Genomic DNA, 18,692 nt, shown 5'->3' with positions numbered 1-18,692 from the left:
AATCCTTATAGTTACCCTAGACAGGGGAACAAGATGACGCTTGCCAACCTGGGAATGGGCCAAGCCTAGCCGGGCCTCTTTTCTCTCTATGTTTCTCACATAGAGTCAATGGCTGGGGCCCTTACACACATCAGGGAAGGGGGTCTTACCCAGTCCCCTATTTTTAGCGGGGGAAAAGACCCTGCGGAGACCACACCTGCTCAGAGAGGGGGAGGTAAAAGTGGTGGTCACATGTGGGAGGTGGCGCCTCTTCGGAGTGAGGAGTTGCTACAGACGCGGTGACCAGGGGGTAGTGGGAACTGCCCAAGGGAGACACGGGTTCGCTCGTAAGGGGACCGTACCACGGAAAATACACACAGGGGGAAAGTCCACGTAGGAGCCCTGACCTGTGGAGCACCTATTCCAGTACAGGGTAGATCTGAGTACCCGCAGTGGATTGGGTCACCGAATTCCTCCGCTGAATTGCGGACCTAGAAGGCTAGGGAAGAGTCATCCAGGGAGTCGAGTGATTGGGATCGCCTGGGAGAAAAAGCGCACAGGTTTACCTCAAGCGAGGGAAAGGACGCAAGGTGCAAGCGATATACCCGGTCAGTCCGCCAGCGTGTTACCAAGTTCTACTGGCTTGAACCTGAGAAAACACGGGACGAAACTGACACTACCCTGAGATTGTTAAATCTTGCAAAGGTATTAGATGTTGCCCAACCCGCTGCTCTGCATATGTCTGCCAGGGAGGTGCCTCTGGCCAGTGCCCATGAGGACGCAACACTCCTTGTTGAGTGTGCTCAGACCCGCGGGGGGCACGGCAGGCCAATGAAATGGCTTCCACCACCCAGTGGAAGAGCCTCTGTTTGGAGACAGCGTTCCCTTTCTGTGGTCCACCAAAGCAGACAAAGAGCTGCTCAGAACGTCTAAAGCTCTGTGTGCGGTCCAAATATGTACGCAAATCACGTACCGGACACATCAACGATGGGGCTGGGTCCGCCTCCTCCCGGGGCAGCGCTTGCAGGTTCACTACCTGATCTCTGAAGGGCGTGGTAGGAACCTTGGGCACGTAGCCCGGCCACGGTCTTAGGATCACATGTGTTTCTGCCGGACCGAACTCCAGGCAAGGGTCAGAGACAGAGAACGGGTGCAGGTCCCTGACCCTCTTGATGGAGGTGAGCATGATCAGCAGGGCCATCTTTAGAGAGAGGGTCCTGAGTCCAGCTTATTCTAGTGGCTCAAAGGGGGGTCTCTGAAGGCCCGAGAGGACCACTGAGAGATCCCAGGAGGGGAACAGGCTTGGCCAGGAGGGATTTAACCTCCGGGTGTCTCTTAGGAACCTGATAATCAAGTCTTACCCAAGGACTTGCCGTCTACTGCGTCATGGTGGGCTGCGATAGCAGCTACATACACCTTCAAGGTGGACGGGGACAGCCTCCCCTCCAACCTCTCCTGCAGAAACCTGACCTGACACTGACCTGACTGCGCAACTTTGTGGGTCTTCAGCTAGATCTTCCGCGTCCCGTCCAGGGGCCAGACGTGGAGGTTCCAGAGGTCTGGGTGGGGATGCCAGAGCATGCCCCATCCCTGAGAAACAAGGTCTTTCCTCAGGGGAATTTGCCCGGGAGGGGCTGTCGCGAGGAGTACGAGGTCCGAGAACCAGGCCCGGTTAGGACAATAGGGAGCCACTAGAGTGACATGTTCCTTGTCCTCCCTGACCTTGCACAGCACCTGTGCAAGAAGGCTCACTGGGGGAAATGCGTACTTGCGTAGCCGCATGGGCCAGCTGTGTGCCAGTGCATGTGCCACAGTGACTTGAGTTGCTGCTGGCTCCAAAGTAGGAGATGACTGGCGAGTTGTGACATGTGGTGGGAGCGTACGCCGCCTTGGCAATTTATGTATGCTACCGCGGTGGTGCTGTCTGATCTGATCAAGACGTGAACAAAAAAAACAGTCAACAACTCTATGCAGTTGATGTGTCAGTGCAGTGGGGCCCCTTTCCAATGTCCCGCGGCTACGTGCCCATTGCACACAGCGCCCCAACCCAATTTGGAGGCATCGGTCGTAACCAGGACACGTTGGGACACCTGCTGCAAGGGGACTCCTGCCCGAAAGCAGAGGTCTGTCCAGGGTTTGAATGTTTGTCCACGGTGCGTGCTGCGGCGCCATGCTCATCTCGGGACTGAAGCCAGTGCTAAAGCGGTCTCATAAGCATCAACCCCAGCAGCGTGACCGCCGCGGAGGATGCATATGCCCCAGGAGCCTCTGGAAAACTTTTAAAGGGACTGCAGTGCCTGGCCTGAAGGCGGCGAGGCATTCCAGCACTGACTGCGCACGCTCATTGGTGAGGCACGCTGACATTGAGACTGAGTCTAACTCCATGCCGAGAAAAGAGATGCTCTGAACCAGGGCGAGCTTGCTCTTTTCCCAGTTGACCTGAAGCCCTAAGCGACTGAGGTGTCTGAGCACCTGGTCCCTGTGGGCACATAGTAACTCTCGGGAGTGGGCCAGGAGGAGCGTGTGGCGGTAGAGTGCCGTGAGAATGGCATTTGCGGGCCAGGTGACCCAGAGACAAAGGAAATAGCTCTTTTATTGAAAATGTGGCAAATGAAATAAACTCAAAAAAGAGGGGACGGAGTAGTATGTTTACCAGCTCCGGAGCGAACGTCTCGGTCTCTGGGTCGATCATCTCAGGAGTGCCTGGGAGCCTTCTGGGTCCTCGAGGGGGTCCGTGAGACAGGGGGCATGTGCTTCCTGAGGGGTGCTCGATGCGGGGGCTGAGAGCTTGGCCGGGTTGAGGTGGAGTTGCACGTTTTTTTGCCACAGGAGGACACCCTCGGCGAGCAGACGGAGCTTGGCCCGTGGCGGCAGGTTTGCGGCGGGGCAGGCAGGATGTGTGAGATGGCCTCCGTCTGCTTCTTCAACACGGAGAACTGCTGGGCAAAGTCCTCGACGGTGTCACCTAAGAGGCTGAAATGGGAGACAGGGGCATCGAGAAAGCGTATCTTGTCCGTCTCATGCATCTCGACCAAGTTCAGCCACAGATGTCGTTCCTGAACCACAAGTGTGGCCATCGCCTGCCCGAGTGACTGCGCTGTGGCCTTTGTGGCCCTGAGGGCAAGGTCGGTCACTGAGCGCAGTTCCTGCAGCACGTCGGGATCAGGACTACCCTTGTGCAGATCTTTGAGTGCCTTGGCCTGGTGGACTTGCAGGAGGCCCATGGCATGCAGGGCGGAAGCAGCCTGTCCAGGTGGCGGCGTTCTTGGGGCATAGGTGGATCGCAACCGCCCTATCCACCTGGGGAATCACTGTGTACCCATGGGCCGCTCCGCCGTCAAGGGTAGTGAGAGTGGATGAGCAAGGGGCTTTGTGACGAGTGGAGAGGGGTGCTCTCCATACAGTCGTCAGCTCATCATGCACCTCCAGGAAGAAAGGGACCGGGGGGTGTGGCTGTGAGCGGCGCGCAGACCCTAGGAACCAATCATCCAGCTGCGATGGCTGTGGGGAGGACGGAAGGTTCCAGTCCAGCCCCACGCTGGCGGCGGCCCGGGCAAGCATGTCGGACATCTGGGCGTCGGCCTCAGCCTGGGCATGCTGGCCCGAAGGTGGCAGCCCAGATGTGTCACCTGCGTCAGATGCCGGACCGCTCTCCGATGCAGCGGCAAGCTCATCCAGCTCGTGGCCGTGAAGCGAGCCGCTGTTACTTCGAGCCCGGACAGGAGTCAACAAGCGTGCCGGGGGGCGGGAGGTTCGCAGGGGCGTACCTGGCGAAACCGAGCCTGCTGCCATCCCCAGATCACCTCCATCGCCAGCCGCATCGTCCTCAATCCCTTGGGAAGAAGGAGCGACGCGGGGAGCAGCTGGAGTGGCGTTCCTTGGGTTGAAGGAAATTTACATTATATCCGTATGTCTGGGGGCAGGACATGCAAATTCTGTCTGCCAACTTCTCATTGGCCTTTTTTCATAGAAAAAATTTCAGAGGTATATTCGGCACTCAAGAGAGACCCCTAGTGTCGCTTCTTCGACACGTCGAAGTAAGCGACAGACGGGGAACAAACATTTGCTCTAGTAACAATGATTGATTTCAAAATGTGTCCAAAAGAAGCACTTTTTTTTGTGAAATTGGAATTTAGTAAGAATTTAATTTTAGATTTCAGTAACTGCATTTTGAACTGGAGTTCAGGAGTTAGTTTTACTAGTTAAATTGTAGATACTTTATCTGTAGTTCATATCCTGCATGCATATAGCTCAAAATTACATGTCAAAAGAACTTGCAATGGACTCCGCTTATGTCATATTGAAAACATGTAATTTCTACAATGATGGCAACTTTTACTGATATTTTAAGTTCAGTAAAGGCATTTAATTAAAATAATTAATGTAAATGAACTAAAAACAAAAGTCATGCAAACTGTTGCCTTTATTTTATTAAGTCACGGAGATTACAGTAAAATCTGGTTTAGACCAAATCAGTTGTTATTCAGATGTTAAAAATTTCAAATGAACTGTGCAGGAGTGTTTGGAAAAAGTTTGATACTATATTTGATTTTGAAAAACTCTTAGATTACATAAATTATAAATGTGTTTCCTTTGATACTCAGAAGTGATTATGTTATCAGTTACATTGTGATGTAGATGCTGGCCTGTGTTTTGTGTAACGTTGCCTGTATGCCTTGCTTAATGAGTGAGTCTTCAGTCTAAACTTAAAGAGAAGTTGCATGAATGAGTATTTCTGCATCCAAAACATTGGCAGGAAGGTACAATATTTGGACCATTTAGGAGAAGGCTCTACCTCCTACAATAGATTTGCTATTCCATTTACTGAAATTTTCCATCATTCAACATTTGCCTCTATTTCAAAATATCAAAACGTGCAAATGCTCTCGCTTATGGTCTCCTAAAAAAAGAATAACCTTGGGCTGTGAGCACCCATCTGTCATTGTAAGGGTAAATTAAGGTAAATGGATGGGTGGCTGTTCAGAACATTGTGTGGCCAGCCTGTTTGAGGGTGGCAGATGATATTTCCTGGGTTTGGGGGTGGGGGGCACAGAAATCTCTGTGAGGACGGAGGGAGTAATGAATGAATGAATAGAACAATCTCTGTCGCAGAAGTATGGAGACTGAGAGAGTGGCTGGTGGCTATTTTTGTGCCCGCAGTGTCAATTCCCCAAAATAAACGAGTGCACAAGAAGTTTTCCAGTGTTGATAAAGAACAATGAAGACTGAAACATTTGAAACATGATTTAAAAATACTGTATTATTGATGTCCTAATTTTAAAACAATGTAAACAAAACAAAAAAAAACTTGAGCTGCATATTTCTGCTTTGAACCCTTTTGGAATGTTTCGCCCCATAGACTTTTATAAACTGAGTGACAAATGTATTTGTATTGGTAATCGACCAGCAGGTAAAGCAGGTGCTGTCCATAGAGCTTCTTTAAAAGTTAAATTAGTGTAATTGTTTTTTAGCATGAAGAGGGAATTTAGATTACTCAAATACAGATTATACAAGCCAACATGATAATGCGGGTAGTTGGTATGTTGTTTCCGAGAGATCCAGCTGTGTACCATTCCTGGGTTTGACCCGGATTTGGATCCTGAACTGAAATCAGGAAGTAATAACATTCACATAATCAATGATGTGCACAATTTGGAGTTTGCATTTTTCCCTCTAACAAAAAAATGTTTCTCCACTGATGGGTAGATTTTAGGTTTCAAAAATATATCCTCGATAACGATGATAAACTTCTGAGTATGTTTTGATATTTAGAATATATTCTACATTTAGATGATCAGATCAGGTAGGACTACGTGTCACTAAATTAGCAAGCAGTTCCGCAAAGTTAAACAAACGACAAGCAAATTGAATCAGTCTTATGCATTTCAGCATTTCACTGACAAAACAATACAGTTTTTGAATGAACACAACAGAAACTCTGACTTAAACACTATTGCTGTATACAGTATTAATATACTACTGTAATTAGTTAAACATTTTCTCATGATCCATATTGCTGTTGCAGGTCAGAAGTTATTAATTCTTCTTCTTGTGATGTTTATTTGCGGTTGGCAATCCAGTTTATGGTGCATTACCACCACCTACTGAGCTGGAGTGTGGAGCGACACTAGACAGTCTTTCAGTGGTCAAAAATTAGCAGAAGACAATAAAATTGGCAAAATATCATTGAAAAGAGGTCTGTGGCAGCGGGGGCGTGGTTCGGGAGAGAAAAGCGGTAAGGGCGCTTACACCTGAGCTAAATTATACCTAACACCTGTGTCTAATTTCAGTGAGCACGGGGAGAGTGGGATAAAAGTGGCAGCCACAGAACCTTTGGGAGAGAGAGTCTGATACAAGGAAGCCTACTGTGTTCCTTAATATGATTAACTGTGTGTGTGTGTGTGTGTGTGTGTGTGTGTGTGTGTGTGTGTGTGTGTGTGTGTGTGTGTGTGTGTAAAGTACTGTGTATGTGGGAAGTGTGTACATTAAAGTTACACCTTGAGCTTGAAGAACTGTCTTCTCCTTTCATCCTTGCTGGAAAGTGTCACACGGGTGCCGAAACCCGGTAAAGGAAAATTGGAAAAGTTTATTCCAAGCAATGGAAAAGAATCGCCCCGTAGAGTCCTCCCAGCTGGCGGAGGTCCTCCAATCCCTCGCTGCATTACATCAGGGCCACCAACAATCCCTGCTTGAGCTCCGGCAGCACCAGGATCGTCATTTTTTTTAGATTATGCAGGCTCAAGCAGAGGACCGGCATGCTATCCGGAGCCACGCTGCCCCACCCATGTTACAGAAGATGGGGGTGGCAGACGATCCAGAAGCTTTCCTCGACCTTTTCGAGCGCACCACTGGAATTTGGGGCTGGCCGCACGGCCAGTGGGCGGCTCGCCTAGTGCCACTCTTGTCCGGGGAAGCTCAGCTCGCTGCGCAGCAGCTACCGGCAACAAGCCTCCTGGCCTACGCTGACCTCAAGAAGGCCATTTTGCAATGGGTTGGTCACAGCCCGGAAGAAAGTCGCCAACTCTTCCGGGGTATGAAGCTGGAGAAGCCCGACCGCCCGTTCACATTTGCTCAACGGCTCCGGGACGCCTGTCGGAGGTGGCTGCTTGTGGGGGATCACCACTTTGAGGGACTGGTTGACCAGGTGGTGCTGGAGCAGTTCATCCAATGCTTGCCCAAGAGAACGGCGGAGTGGGTCCAGTGCCACCGCCCCGCGTCGCTGGAGGCAGCTGTCCGTCTTGCGGAGGACCACATGGCAGCGATTCCGAGGGCGGATGAGCTCTCTCTCTCTCCTTCCCCTGTGTCATTCCCTGTTCCCTACCTCTCCCCTTTGCCCTCTCCGTCCAGCTTCCCGGCCTTGGGAGAATGTACCTGCCCCTTCCCCGTCCTTCAGCCGCTCTCCTCCTCAGGTGGGGGCGCCCGCCAGCACAAGTGCGGGCATGACATCTGGGCCGGCCTGTTGGAAGTGCGGAGACCCGGACCACTTCCGGGATCAGTGTCCACTGATGGAGGTGGGGATGGTGGTGTGGGTCTCCGACGTCCCGCAGGCTGCCCCCGATCGGGCTGGAGCATACCGGGTTCCGGTAAGGATCAGGGGAGGTATTTACCAAGCTTTGCTGGATACCGGCTGTAATCAGACCACCATCCACCAATGCTTGGTTCAACCCGGGGTTTTGGATTTAGCTAAATTGGTGAGGGTGAGGTGTGTGCATGGGGATGTTCACAAGTATCCCTTGGTGACTTTGGCGATTAAATTCAGGGGAAGAAACCATAGTGTGGAGGCAGTGGTTAGTTCCCGCCTCACTCATCCGCTAATCTTGGGTACTGAGTGGCCGAGTTTTAGAGATATTTTAGAGGGTATCTGCGCGGATGAGTCCTGCATAAAGAGGTGTGTGGTGTGCGATGCTCTGGCAGGGGAGGCGGAGCCAGGGCCATCCTCGGCTGCTCTGAATGACGAGGGAAGAGGCGAGGTTGCCGCCCCTCCTCTCAGGGAATTCCCTGAGGGGGACTTCCCTCTAGAGCAGTCACGGGACGAAACCCTTAAACATGCTTTTGACCAAGTAGTAATTGATGGTCAACAGCTCCGGCCGGGTGTCGCCACTTCATATCCCTATTTTGCCATGATTAAAGATCGAGTGTTATATAGAGTGATGCAGGATGCTGAAACCAAGGAGGATGTGACCCAATTGTTGATTCCAAGGAGCCGCCGGGAAATGGTTTTCCAGGCGGCTCACTATAATCCTATGGCCGGTCACCTAGGGGAACGGAAAACACTTCTCCGTCTAATAGCCCGTTTCTCCCGTTTCATGCCTTGATTGATCTGGCTGAAGTTGTTCTGTGCAAGTATGCGTTCCCCCAAATGAGCCTGCTTGCACAGACCTTGTGCAAGTTCAGGGAGGACGAGGAACAGGTCATCTTCGTGGCACCGTATTGGCCCATCCAAATTTGGTTCTCGGAACACACGCTCCTCTTGACAGCCCCTCCCTAGCGAGTTAGACACAATAACTCAGGCCAGGGCTCCCTCTACGAGACTATATGCCTTGAAGTGGCGTTTGTTCACAAATTGGTGTTCTTCCCGAAGTAGCCCAGAGATACGCAGTTGGGTCAGTGCTTTCCTTCCTGTAGGAAAGGCTGGAAGGGGAGCTGTCCCACTCCACCTTGAAGGTGTATGTGGCCATTATAGCAGCGCATCACGATAAGTCCTTGGGGAAGCACGACCTGATCATCAGGTTCCTAAGAGGCACCTGGAGGCTGAATCCTTCTAGGGTGTGCCTCTTTCGCTTGTGGGATCTATCCGTGATCCTCCTGGGCCTGTGGAGAGCCCTGTTTGAACCCCTAGAGTCAGTTCAGCTAAAGGCGATCTCATTGAAGGCTGCCCTCCTGACTGTGCTCACATCCATCAAGAGGGTTGGGGAACTGCAGGCATTCTCTGTCAGCGACACCTGCCTGGAGTTCAGTCCGGAGTACTTTCACATGATCTTGAGACCCTGACTGGGCTATGTGCCCAATGTTCCCATGACCCCTTTTAGGGATCAGGTGGTGAGCCTACAAGTGCTGCCCTGGGAGGAGGCAGACCAAGCCTTATCGTTGCTGTCTGCCTCCTCCCAGCTGTCTGTCCGGTGCCTGCTTTTCACATCTACTTAGACACTCTGAGCAGCTCTTTGTCTGCTTTGGTGGATAGCGGAAAGGGAAGACTATCTCCAAACAGAGGCTTGCCCACTGGATCGTGGATGCCATTGCATTGATCTCTCCATATGAGACCATTTCAGCTGTGGCTAAAAGCCAGGGGATTTCATACAAGGGCCATTCCCCTAGGGCTAATAAGGGTTATGCACCACACGCTTCGTTCCCTTTCTATGTGGTTCAGACCCCGGTTTCTTACCTTGGGTCCCACTCTAGGCACGTCTCGTCGTTGCAGGCTGCTAACTACAGACGCCTCCCTGACGGGCTGGGTAGCGGTCTTAAGTGGTCGTCCAGCTCAAGGGGATGGGAGGGTCATCAGCTCAGTTGTCAAAGTAACTTTCTCGAGTTGATGGCTGTATTTCTGGCCCTGAAATACTTCCTCCAGAGGCTGCCATGTCTTGGTGCGGGTGGACAATACAGCGGTAGTCTCTTACATACAGTAAACCATCAAGGAGGTCCACGTTCATGTCAGCGGAATCTCTGGCACGTCAGATTCTCCTTGGGGCCCAGGGCAAGCTCCTGTCACTCAGGACAGTTTATATCCCTGGATGCCCGTATGTGGGTGCAAATTTACTGTCCAGACAGAAAATACCGACGGGGGAGTTTAAACTCCACCCTGAGGTAGTGGAACAAATCTGGGTGAGATTTTACAGGGCAGAAGAGGACCTCTTCGCCTCTATGAACAGCGCAATGTCTCTTCTACTTCTCCCTGAGTCACCCAGCCCCCTGGGTCTGGACGCGATGGCGCATACATGGCTCGGAATGCGTCTGTATGCGTTTTCTCCCCGTTTTTCTGCTCCCGGGAGTCTTGGCCAGAGTTCGCCAGCAAGGGTCTTGCCTCTTACTGATAGCGTTGCGCTGGCCAAACAGGGTATGGTTCTTGGAGTTAATATCTCTCCTCGACGGTTCGCCTTGGGCGATTCCGAACAGGAAGGACCTTCTTTCTCAGGCACAGGGGATAATATTTCATCCCCTGCCCGAATTGTGGAACCTTTCATGCTTGGCCCCTGTAGGGTACCAACTGAGGTACACAGGGCTTTCTCCTGAGGTTATCGAGACCATTTTAAGTTCTAGGGCTCCCTCCACTTGGAACAAATCTGGTTAGATTTTACAGGGCAGAAGAGGACCTCTTTGCCTCTATGAACAGCGCAATGTCTCCTCTACTTCTCCCAGAGTCACCCAGCCACCCCCTGGGGCTGGACAGGTGGCGCATACATGGCCCAGTATGCATTTCCCTCAAATAAAGTTAATAATGCCGATCCACTGTCAGCAGACCTATGCCCCACTACTCTCAGACTTTATGTGGCCGCCATTTCGGCTTGCCATGCCTTGATTGATGGGGTGCCTTTGGGGAGGCATCCTCTACTCACTCGCTTCTTTCGTGGAGCCATGCGACTGAGGCCTCCTGTTAGGACCAGGACTCCTTCTTGGGACTTAGCAATAGTCCTGGAGGGTCTGGTTGAGACCCCCTTTGAACCTCTAGAGTTAGCGTCTGACAGACTTCTGACTCTCAAGATGGTCTTTCTTAGGGTGATCACCTCTCTAAAGAGGATTTGGGATCTACAGGCTCTGTCTGTTTTGCCGGCCTGTTTATAATTTGCCCCAGGTATGGCACCCTGGCCTACGATGCGTGTGGTCAAGCTTCGCCAGTAGGTATCAGGGCTCACTCCACAGGGTTCACCTCCTCTAAAGCCTTGGCTAGAGGGTTCCCTCGGCAGCAAGTTTGTGATGCGGCAGGCTGGTCCTCTCCACACACATTCATCAGATTTTATAGTTTGCATGTTCATGCTACTCTGAGCTCTTATGTCCTTGAGTCGACATCTCAAGCTCTTGTCTGAGACCTCTCGTGTTCTTGTGAGCACACTTCACAACCATAGGGGTCCGGACAGCCTCAGTGCGGCGGCGTGGGTATTCTCATTCCCAAAGCGCTTTTCTCAGCGCAGCATCCTAGTGAAGATTTTTGTAATGGGAACGTCTCAGGTTACGTATTGTAACCCTTGTTCCCTGAAAAAAGCGTAACGAGATGCTGCGCTTCTTTGCCGCACTGGGATGCCCCAGGACTGATCTTCAGAAAAATATCTGACGACACGCTGCTGGCGCGTACATTTATAGCCCGGTCACAGGTGCATCCAATGCCAACCAAGGCTATAAATTCCGGTCAATGTTCATTGACGTGTTACACACATATTTCAGCTGGTCACAAACATGTAGGATTGTTCCCAAAGCGCTTTTCTCAGCACAGCATCTCGTTCCGCTTTTTTCAGGGAACAAGGGTTACAATACGTAACCTTAACTTACTCAACTTCATGTCATGCCAGATCTGTATGACTTTCTTTCTTCTGCAAAACATAAACAAAGATTTGTAGAAGAATATCTCAGCTCTGTAGGTCCATACAGTGCAAGTGAATGGTGACCAAAACGTTGAAGCTCCAAAAAGCATATGAAGGCAGCATAAAATAATCCACAAGACTCCAGTCATTTAAACCATGTCTTTAGAAGCAATATAATAGGTGTGGGTGAGAAGAAGATCATTATTTAAGTCATTTGTTTTTACAATAAATATTTACTTTCAGTTCTTCTTCTTTTGTTTTTGGTGATTCACATGTGTAAAGGGGATTAAGGGAAAGGAGGAGGTGAGAACCGGCTTGACAATATAAATAACAGTTTAATGAAGTACTTAAACAAAAGACACAAAAACACACGCACGCTCTCTCTCGCACCACCATCCGCAGTCTACCTTTATCCCTCTCGGAGGCTTACTTAGCTTGATATGGGACCAGGTATGTATAATCACGGCCCGGCCACCCCTCCGCCCTGTCACATTCCTCTGGTAGATGGAACGCACCGCCACGTTCTTGGGGAACAGATGGGGTCTTCCCCGCCCCTGGCAGTTGTTCTCCAGCTCCAGACGGTCGACAGCGAGCCCTCTCCACTCACGGTCGGCGGTTTCAGACCCCGCCGTGTTTCAGCAGCTGGTAGATGACTCCGCCGCCGGGCTCCTCCATCACCCGGCAGACGGCCACGGCTGCTCCGTTGGTGTGGATGGTAGTGGCGACAACTCTACTATGGCGTATCCCTCCTCCTTCTCGGTTCTTCGGCACTAGTGTAAAGGGGATTAAGGGAAAGTCACAACATTCTTCATTCATATTGCCACCTACTGGGCAGGGAGGAGAATTTAAGATTAGGATTCAACTTTATTGTCATTGTGCAGAGTACAGGTACAGAGCCAATGAAATGCATTTGTTTTCACATATCCCAACTAAGCTGGTATCAGAGCACAGGGTCAGCCATGAAACAGCACCCCTAGAGCAGATAGGGTCAAGTGCCTTGCTCAAGGGCCCAACAGTGGTATCTTGGCAGTGCTGGGGCTTGAATCCCCGACCTTTCGGTCAGTAACCCAGAGCCTTCATTTCTAGTAAACTTAAATATTGATCTGTCTCTCAGCCTCAACTATCATATCACTTCTTAAGATATGGATTTAACCAGTGGAGTCTTATGGATTATTTTTAAGCTGCCTTTATGCACTTTTTGGAGCTTCAAAGTTTTGGACCCTGTTGACTTACATTGTATGGACCTACAGAGCTGAAATATTCTTCTGAAAATCTTTATTTGTATTCTGCACAAGAAAAAATTAATACACATCTGGGATGGCATGAGGGTGAGCAAATGTTGAGAGAATTTGAATTTTTGGGTGAACTATCCTTTAACCCTTGATGACATGACTATGACATGATTCTACCACTAGATGGCTTTGAAGAATTGTGTCTCTGACTCTATGTAATAACCAACCTCATGTATCTCCTGCTGCACCCTACTCTTTCCTGTCTGTTGTTTTGTAATCAGAGTCATATTCCCTTTCTTTCATTTTCTTATTTTAGTCATGGGTTTATTGTTGTCACTATTTACAGAATGAACTGTCATAGAATTTGCAGTGTCCCTGTGGCTATAATCCAAAGTTTTTCAGTGCCAAACCTTTAGCAATATACTTCCCTATACAGTACAAGGACAATAATAAGAAAAACAATTCAGTAAATCCAGACATACTAAGAGTCTGCAAAGGATGATGCACATAATTAAATAGATAAACCTATTCTGAGATTTTAGAAAATGTTAAGACTATTTTTCACATATGATAATGAAAGAGAACTCACCAAAAAAACTATGAAATAACACAAATATAAGTATGAGAATTATATAGTGACCAAAAATTTTAAATCAGAAAACAATTATATTTGAGCTTCTTCCAAAGTAGTCACCATATGTCTACATTACAGATCTGCAAACTATGATCATTCTATCAACCAAATTCATGAGGTGTATCAAGAGATGCTTTCTAAATATTGTTGCTGGAGTTCTTAGATTTATAGTCAATAAAAGGACGTATCTGTTTCTCACCCACAATTATCATATCACTTCTGAAGACATAGATTGGAACTTCAATGTTTTGGTCACCATTCACTTGCATTGTATGGACCAACAGAGCTGAGACATTCTAAAAATCTTCATTTGTGTTCTGCATGATGAAAGAAAGTCATACACATCTGAGATGGCTTGAGGGTAAGTAAATGACAAGAGAAATTTTGGGTGAACTATCCCTTTAAAAAATAATAATAATGTATAAGAAAAATTGTTAAGATCAAGGAAAACTAAATTCAGTCAAGTGTTTACAAACAGCAGACTATCCAAATGGCAACAAATTGCCAGTAGGCCTAATACATGGAGTGTGTGTATTATTGCGCACATGTCTGATACATGTGACATCACTTTCTCTGTTTCTAAGTTGTCAGCTGCTGTTATTTGTTGCTGGTGTGTTTCCTCTCTATTGGCCTCCACCTCATCCTGAGAGGCTGGAAACAGCCCCCTGTGTGTGTGTGTGTGTGTGTGTGTGTGTGTGTGTGTGTGTGTGTGTGTGTGTGTGTGTGTGTGTGTGTGTGTGTTTGTGTGCATGTGTGTGTGTATAGCTGAGTCCCCTCCAGCTAATTATTCTCTATGGTTCGTTAATTTGACTTAAATACAGTATAAATACATTCTACCTGAGACAACTCCTCAGCGCACTTACAAAAAAAAAAAAAAAATGCCATTTCACTTGTTGTCAATTGATGAGGAATTTACAAATCCTCATGTTAACCTTCCCCCATTAAACTTTCGTCTGTGGACAAAAGGAGAAGTTTGAAATCCTTCCATCAATAATTTTTTATATATACATAGATAGTGTGTGTTTATGTAGAGGGAATGTTAGGCAGGAATCGTGGGAAGGTTCCTTGTCTTTTGTTATTCCAGACCATGTAACCTCAGTGATCCAAACAATAGCAGGAAGTTATCATGGGCGGAGGCAGAGCCGCTTCCTCATTGGCTGTCAGTATTCAGAATGAGTGAGAAAGAAGTCCACTGGGACAGTAGAAGGTGCATGGGTTAATTGGCACTAAAGGTATATGTCTCATTCACAATGTGTGTATCACACAATGCACAAATTTTAGTCAATGGGCGGCATGTCTATACAGCGAAAAAACACAGCAAGTAGAATGAGTTAATAGACATTACACAAGAAACTTAGTTTCATTATATTTATATTGTTTTGAATGATATGAACTGCCAAATGAAGATCCTTTCAACAATAGTTTGGTAAACCTGTAATTTCATTTAAAACTTTACTTCTTATTTACAAAAGCTTTACTAATGGACATATTAATTTTTACCGCTTTAAAAAATCTCAGTTGGCAAACATTCGCATTTCTCCTGAATTTGTTTAGCATTTTATGTGAAATCGTTTCATGCAATTATTGATTGTGTTTTTGTAGATTGGAATCAGAAATCTGTGTTTTGGAGAACAAAGAATCACAGATTTCAGCTAAAGAGCAGGTTCTCCAAGAGAGACTGCAGAAAACAGAGAGATCTATTGAAGATCTACAGAAGGTGAGTGACAAACACAAACAAAGTTCAGAACATTAATACAGTAATTCAGAGAAACAGAGAAATACACATTTTTAAGAAACATTCTGGAGCAAATTCACTAAACAGTCATGCAACTTTTGCAAATGGTATTTCTTCACAAACACACCTCCTTTTAAATCAAATTCTAAGCTAAAATTATTATAGATTTCACCTCATTTCCATAAGTCAGAACTATTTGGTTGGTATGGCACATGGACATGTGTAGGCCTATATATTTTTGCGATCATGAGAGTAAATAATCAAATGATCTAATGATGGAGAAAATATTATAACTTATCCTTTATCAAGACATATAGTTTGGCTGAGTGCACATTCTGCATTTTGTAGAACTGATTGTACAGATTGTGATAGTCTCCAGCATCCTCTACAATCTAGCACTAAGTACCTGATGGCAAGATACGAAATTTACACAGTTCTCTAATTTGTATTTAATTTAGTGAATTGGGTGCTAAAACAACACAGTGTGTGCAAATAAACAATTCTATCAGCACAACTTATTCTTTGTGAATTCCTCTCTTGACACATTTATACAGTAGAAGTGTGTACATGTATATTGCAATAATAATAAACAGTAATGTCATCTTGTATAAACATGACACTTCAAATTTTTTTCTATTTACAGAGTCTTCAGAATCAAGACAGAGGTATGGAAGTCATATGTATTAGTATTTTTTAAGTCTTTTGTCCTGTATAATCAAGAGCAATCTGAAAATACCACATTTCAGGCCAAGTTCATAAGCATCTGTTTAAGCCGTTGTGTGTTACTTTGAAATCTAACCAAGGTATCTCCCATCCCAAGGTACAACCATAGGGCTAAATAGTCTCTAAACACACATGCCCTCTGCCCAAATCATTTTGTTGGACAGAGGGGTCCCTCCTAGCCACACATTAGCCTCTTGGACCATATCCCTCTAGCCTCAGCTAGACTATTGAACTCCACACACACGGCAATGACTCTGCACTTTGTTTAACATGATCCACCTATTCACAGGGAATCCCTCTAACCCAACGCCACCATTGTTTTGCTCTAATTCACTTGCACTGCTTTTGCTGTCTAAGCAATGAGCTGCTTCACAGAAAAAAAGGGCAAAAGCGAAACTTAGTTCAGTAAAGGGGATCGGAAGGGGAGGGCATAAACTTGGTGGGCTTTGGAACACAGGAACGCAGTTTTAATTTCTCTTCTGGTCTCCACCGGACAGATGCAGTGAATTACAACTACTCACAGATCCCAGACCTCCCAGAATTCAACACCCAAACTCCTGTCTCAGCTTTAGTGGATCAACAACACCCAAGAAAATCTGGTAGGTGCTTCTTGGGCACATGGGAGGGGCTTGGGTTGGTCACGGGTTTAGTCAAGGCCAAAAGTGGGCATGGTAATGTAGAATCCAGATGGTGCAGTTACTCAACACAGTGTCGTTGTGAGAGCGCATGGATAGGATGAAATTTTTTGCAATCTTTATTCAGCAGTGTAACTGGTCGCTAGTTTCAAAAACATATTAAAGGCTTAAATTGGATAAATGAGGAAGACATTTGAACAACTGTGTGATGTGAAAATGGTTCCTTGTTGAATATTTATAACACATTGTATTGCATCTCTAGTTCATGTCTTGCTCCATCAGCTGGAGGGAAATGTATTACAAATGAATACAAATTCTGTAGAACCCATCCTAAAAAAAATTGAAAGTCTAAACATTACTACTTTTGTTTACAAAAGTACATTTATATACATCAAGTGTTTAGTGTAGTGGTTCTCAACTAGTGGGTTGCAATCCAAAAATAGGTTGCTAGACAGCAGGGAAAAGGCAATACAAAATGCAAATATTAATAAGTAAAATGCAATTAATCATATAATCATGCTTACATATTAAAGCAAAATAAATAGTCTTATCAGTGTTTAAAACACAGGAGAAAACACTTCCCATATCCTTTGTAAATGATATCAAAGGCCAAGCGTCCAGTCAAACAGAAATTTTGCTAATTCATCTGTCAGTTAGTAGAAGATAGTCAAATTAGGCATACGCAAACATGGACAGGTGACATACCTCATCTTCGAAAACCACAACTAAAACTATGCTTGTTAAAAGAAAACATGTCCTAGACTATATTTAACTAATTCACTTTGCAACAAATACATGATCCAGCCACAAAGTTGTGTGCAGGGAATTATTAGATGTTGAGAGCATTAAACAATAGAAATTCAATTTTGTATGATAACAACTTTTGGTACAATGTTTTGTTGCCTCTTGATGTCCAATGCTAAATCTGGGCCCTGAAGCAAAACCAAGCTCTGTTATGTTTGGGTGTTTTATATTTCTCAAGTATAATTTAAGAGTAACAGTGCATTTCTGTAAATGAGTGCAAGAGTAATAGCTTAAATCAGGTACTTCTCATCAACTAAGCTTACATCAGTATACAGCGGTTACTGGCAACAGAATAATAACAGTGCAAAAGGGTTGGTTGAATTCGTTTTTGGCTCTGACTAAAATGCTTATTTATGACAATGAAAGAGTATTTTATGCACACAGTGATCACTAAATAACTATAATTAATAACAAGCATGCCACATTTCAGTAAAGCTTGATAGTCCACAGTGAGTTGACAATTAACCCACAATCATCTGCACTCTCCCCCAAGCATTATATGCCATGGAGATCAACATCGAAAAGGACCGGAAGATGGGTACCACCAAGATCCTCTCTGCCTCAACAGTCAGTCCGCAGGAAGCCCACCACCGGGGCATCAAAGTCTACGATGATGGTCGAAAAGTAATCTATGAGGTGCCTTCTGGGGTGTCTACTATGATGGAGAATGGAATGCATGCTTTGAGTTCCAGTGAGGTTGACGAAATGATGGAACAAGTTGGCCAGACACACCAGCTAGGTGATGGGGCCAGGGTAACTGTCACATCAGCTGAGCCACAAACAATGGCAGGACAGTTGAGTTCTAAGGAGCAGATGGTGCACAAGGAGGCCAAGCAGGACAAGAAACAAATCCCCAGTAGAGCACTGCAAAGCTACCAAGGGGAGGTGACCGAGACTCCACAGGCATCAGCCGAGAAACCAGTGACCATGATTTTCATGGGCTATCAATGCATAGAAGATGAGGAGGAGACCAAGAAGCTCCTTGGCTTTGATGGCACCATCAAGGCTGAGATTGTCCTTATTGACGAGGATGATGAAAAATCTCTTCGAGAGAAGACTGTCACTGATATCTCCACCAATGATGGCAACGCTGCAGACCTTGTGTCGGGGCGACCTCTGTCCGATACCAGTGAACTTTCTTCAGAGGGAAAAGACGAAAGCTCGACAAAAGTCCAAATGCCTACAGGTATTGAAAAGAAAAAATGCTGCCAGTGCTGTGCTGTCATGTGACCTTTTTGGCACAGCTTCTCTTTCCTGGAGCAAATTTACCAAGGCTCTGCCTTCCTTAAAAACAAACCTCACCCTGTTACTAACAGCACCTCCACCTCTGTGACGAGAGAAGTTCTCATTCTTCTTACTCTTTTCTGACCTGTTCTCTACCAATTGTCTGGCTCTTTTGGTGTAAGGCTTTATAACTCAAACAGCAAGCAGGAGAAG

General features: G+C 46.7%; 1 protein-coding gene across 1 annotated transcript in view; it reads left to right on the top strand.

Annotated features, from left to right (window-relative positions):
• The window catches only part of LOC127635719 (paralemmin-2-like), a 197,628-nt gene that overhangs the window by 95,254 nt on the left and 83,682 nt on the right, over positions 1-18,692 (top strand). Inside the window, exons 5-8 of the mRNA XM_052115949.1 lie at positions 14,961-15,075; positions 15,737-15,758; positions 16,314-16,415; positions 17,749-18,441. Coding sequence (XP_051971909.1) covers positions 14,961-15,075; positions 15,737-15,758; positions 16,314-16,415; positions 17,749-18,441 — 932 coding nt within the window. The remainder of the gene's footprint in view (positions 1-14,960; positions 15,076-15,736; positions 15,759-16,313; positions 16,416-17,748; positions 18,442-18,692) is intronic.

This window comes from Xyrauchen texanus, chromosome 43, assembly GCF_025860055.1.
Source record: "Xyrauchen texanus isolate HMW12.3.18 chromosome 43, RBS_HiC_50CHRs, whole genome shotgun sequence".
NCBI classification, from domain to species: Eukaryota; Metazoa; Chordata; class Actinopteri; order Cypriniformes; family Catostomidae; genus Xyrauchen; species Xyrauchen texanus.
This window is presented reverse-complemented; position numbering and strand designations above follow the sequence as displayed.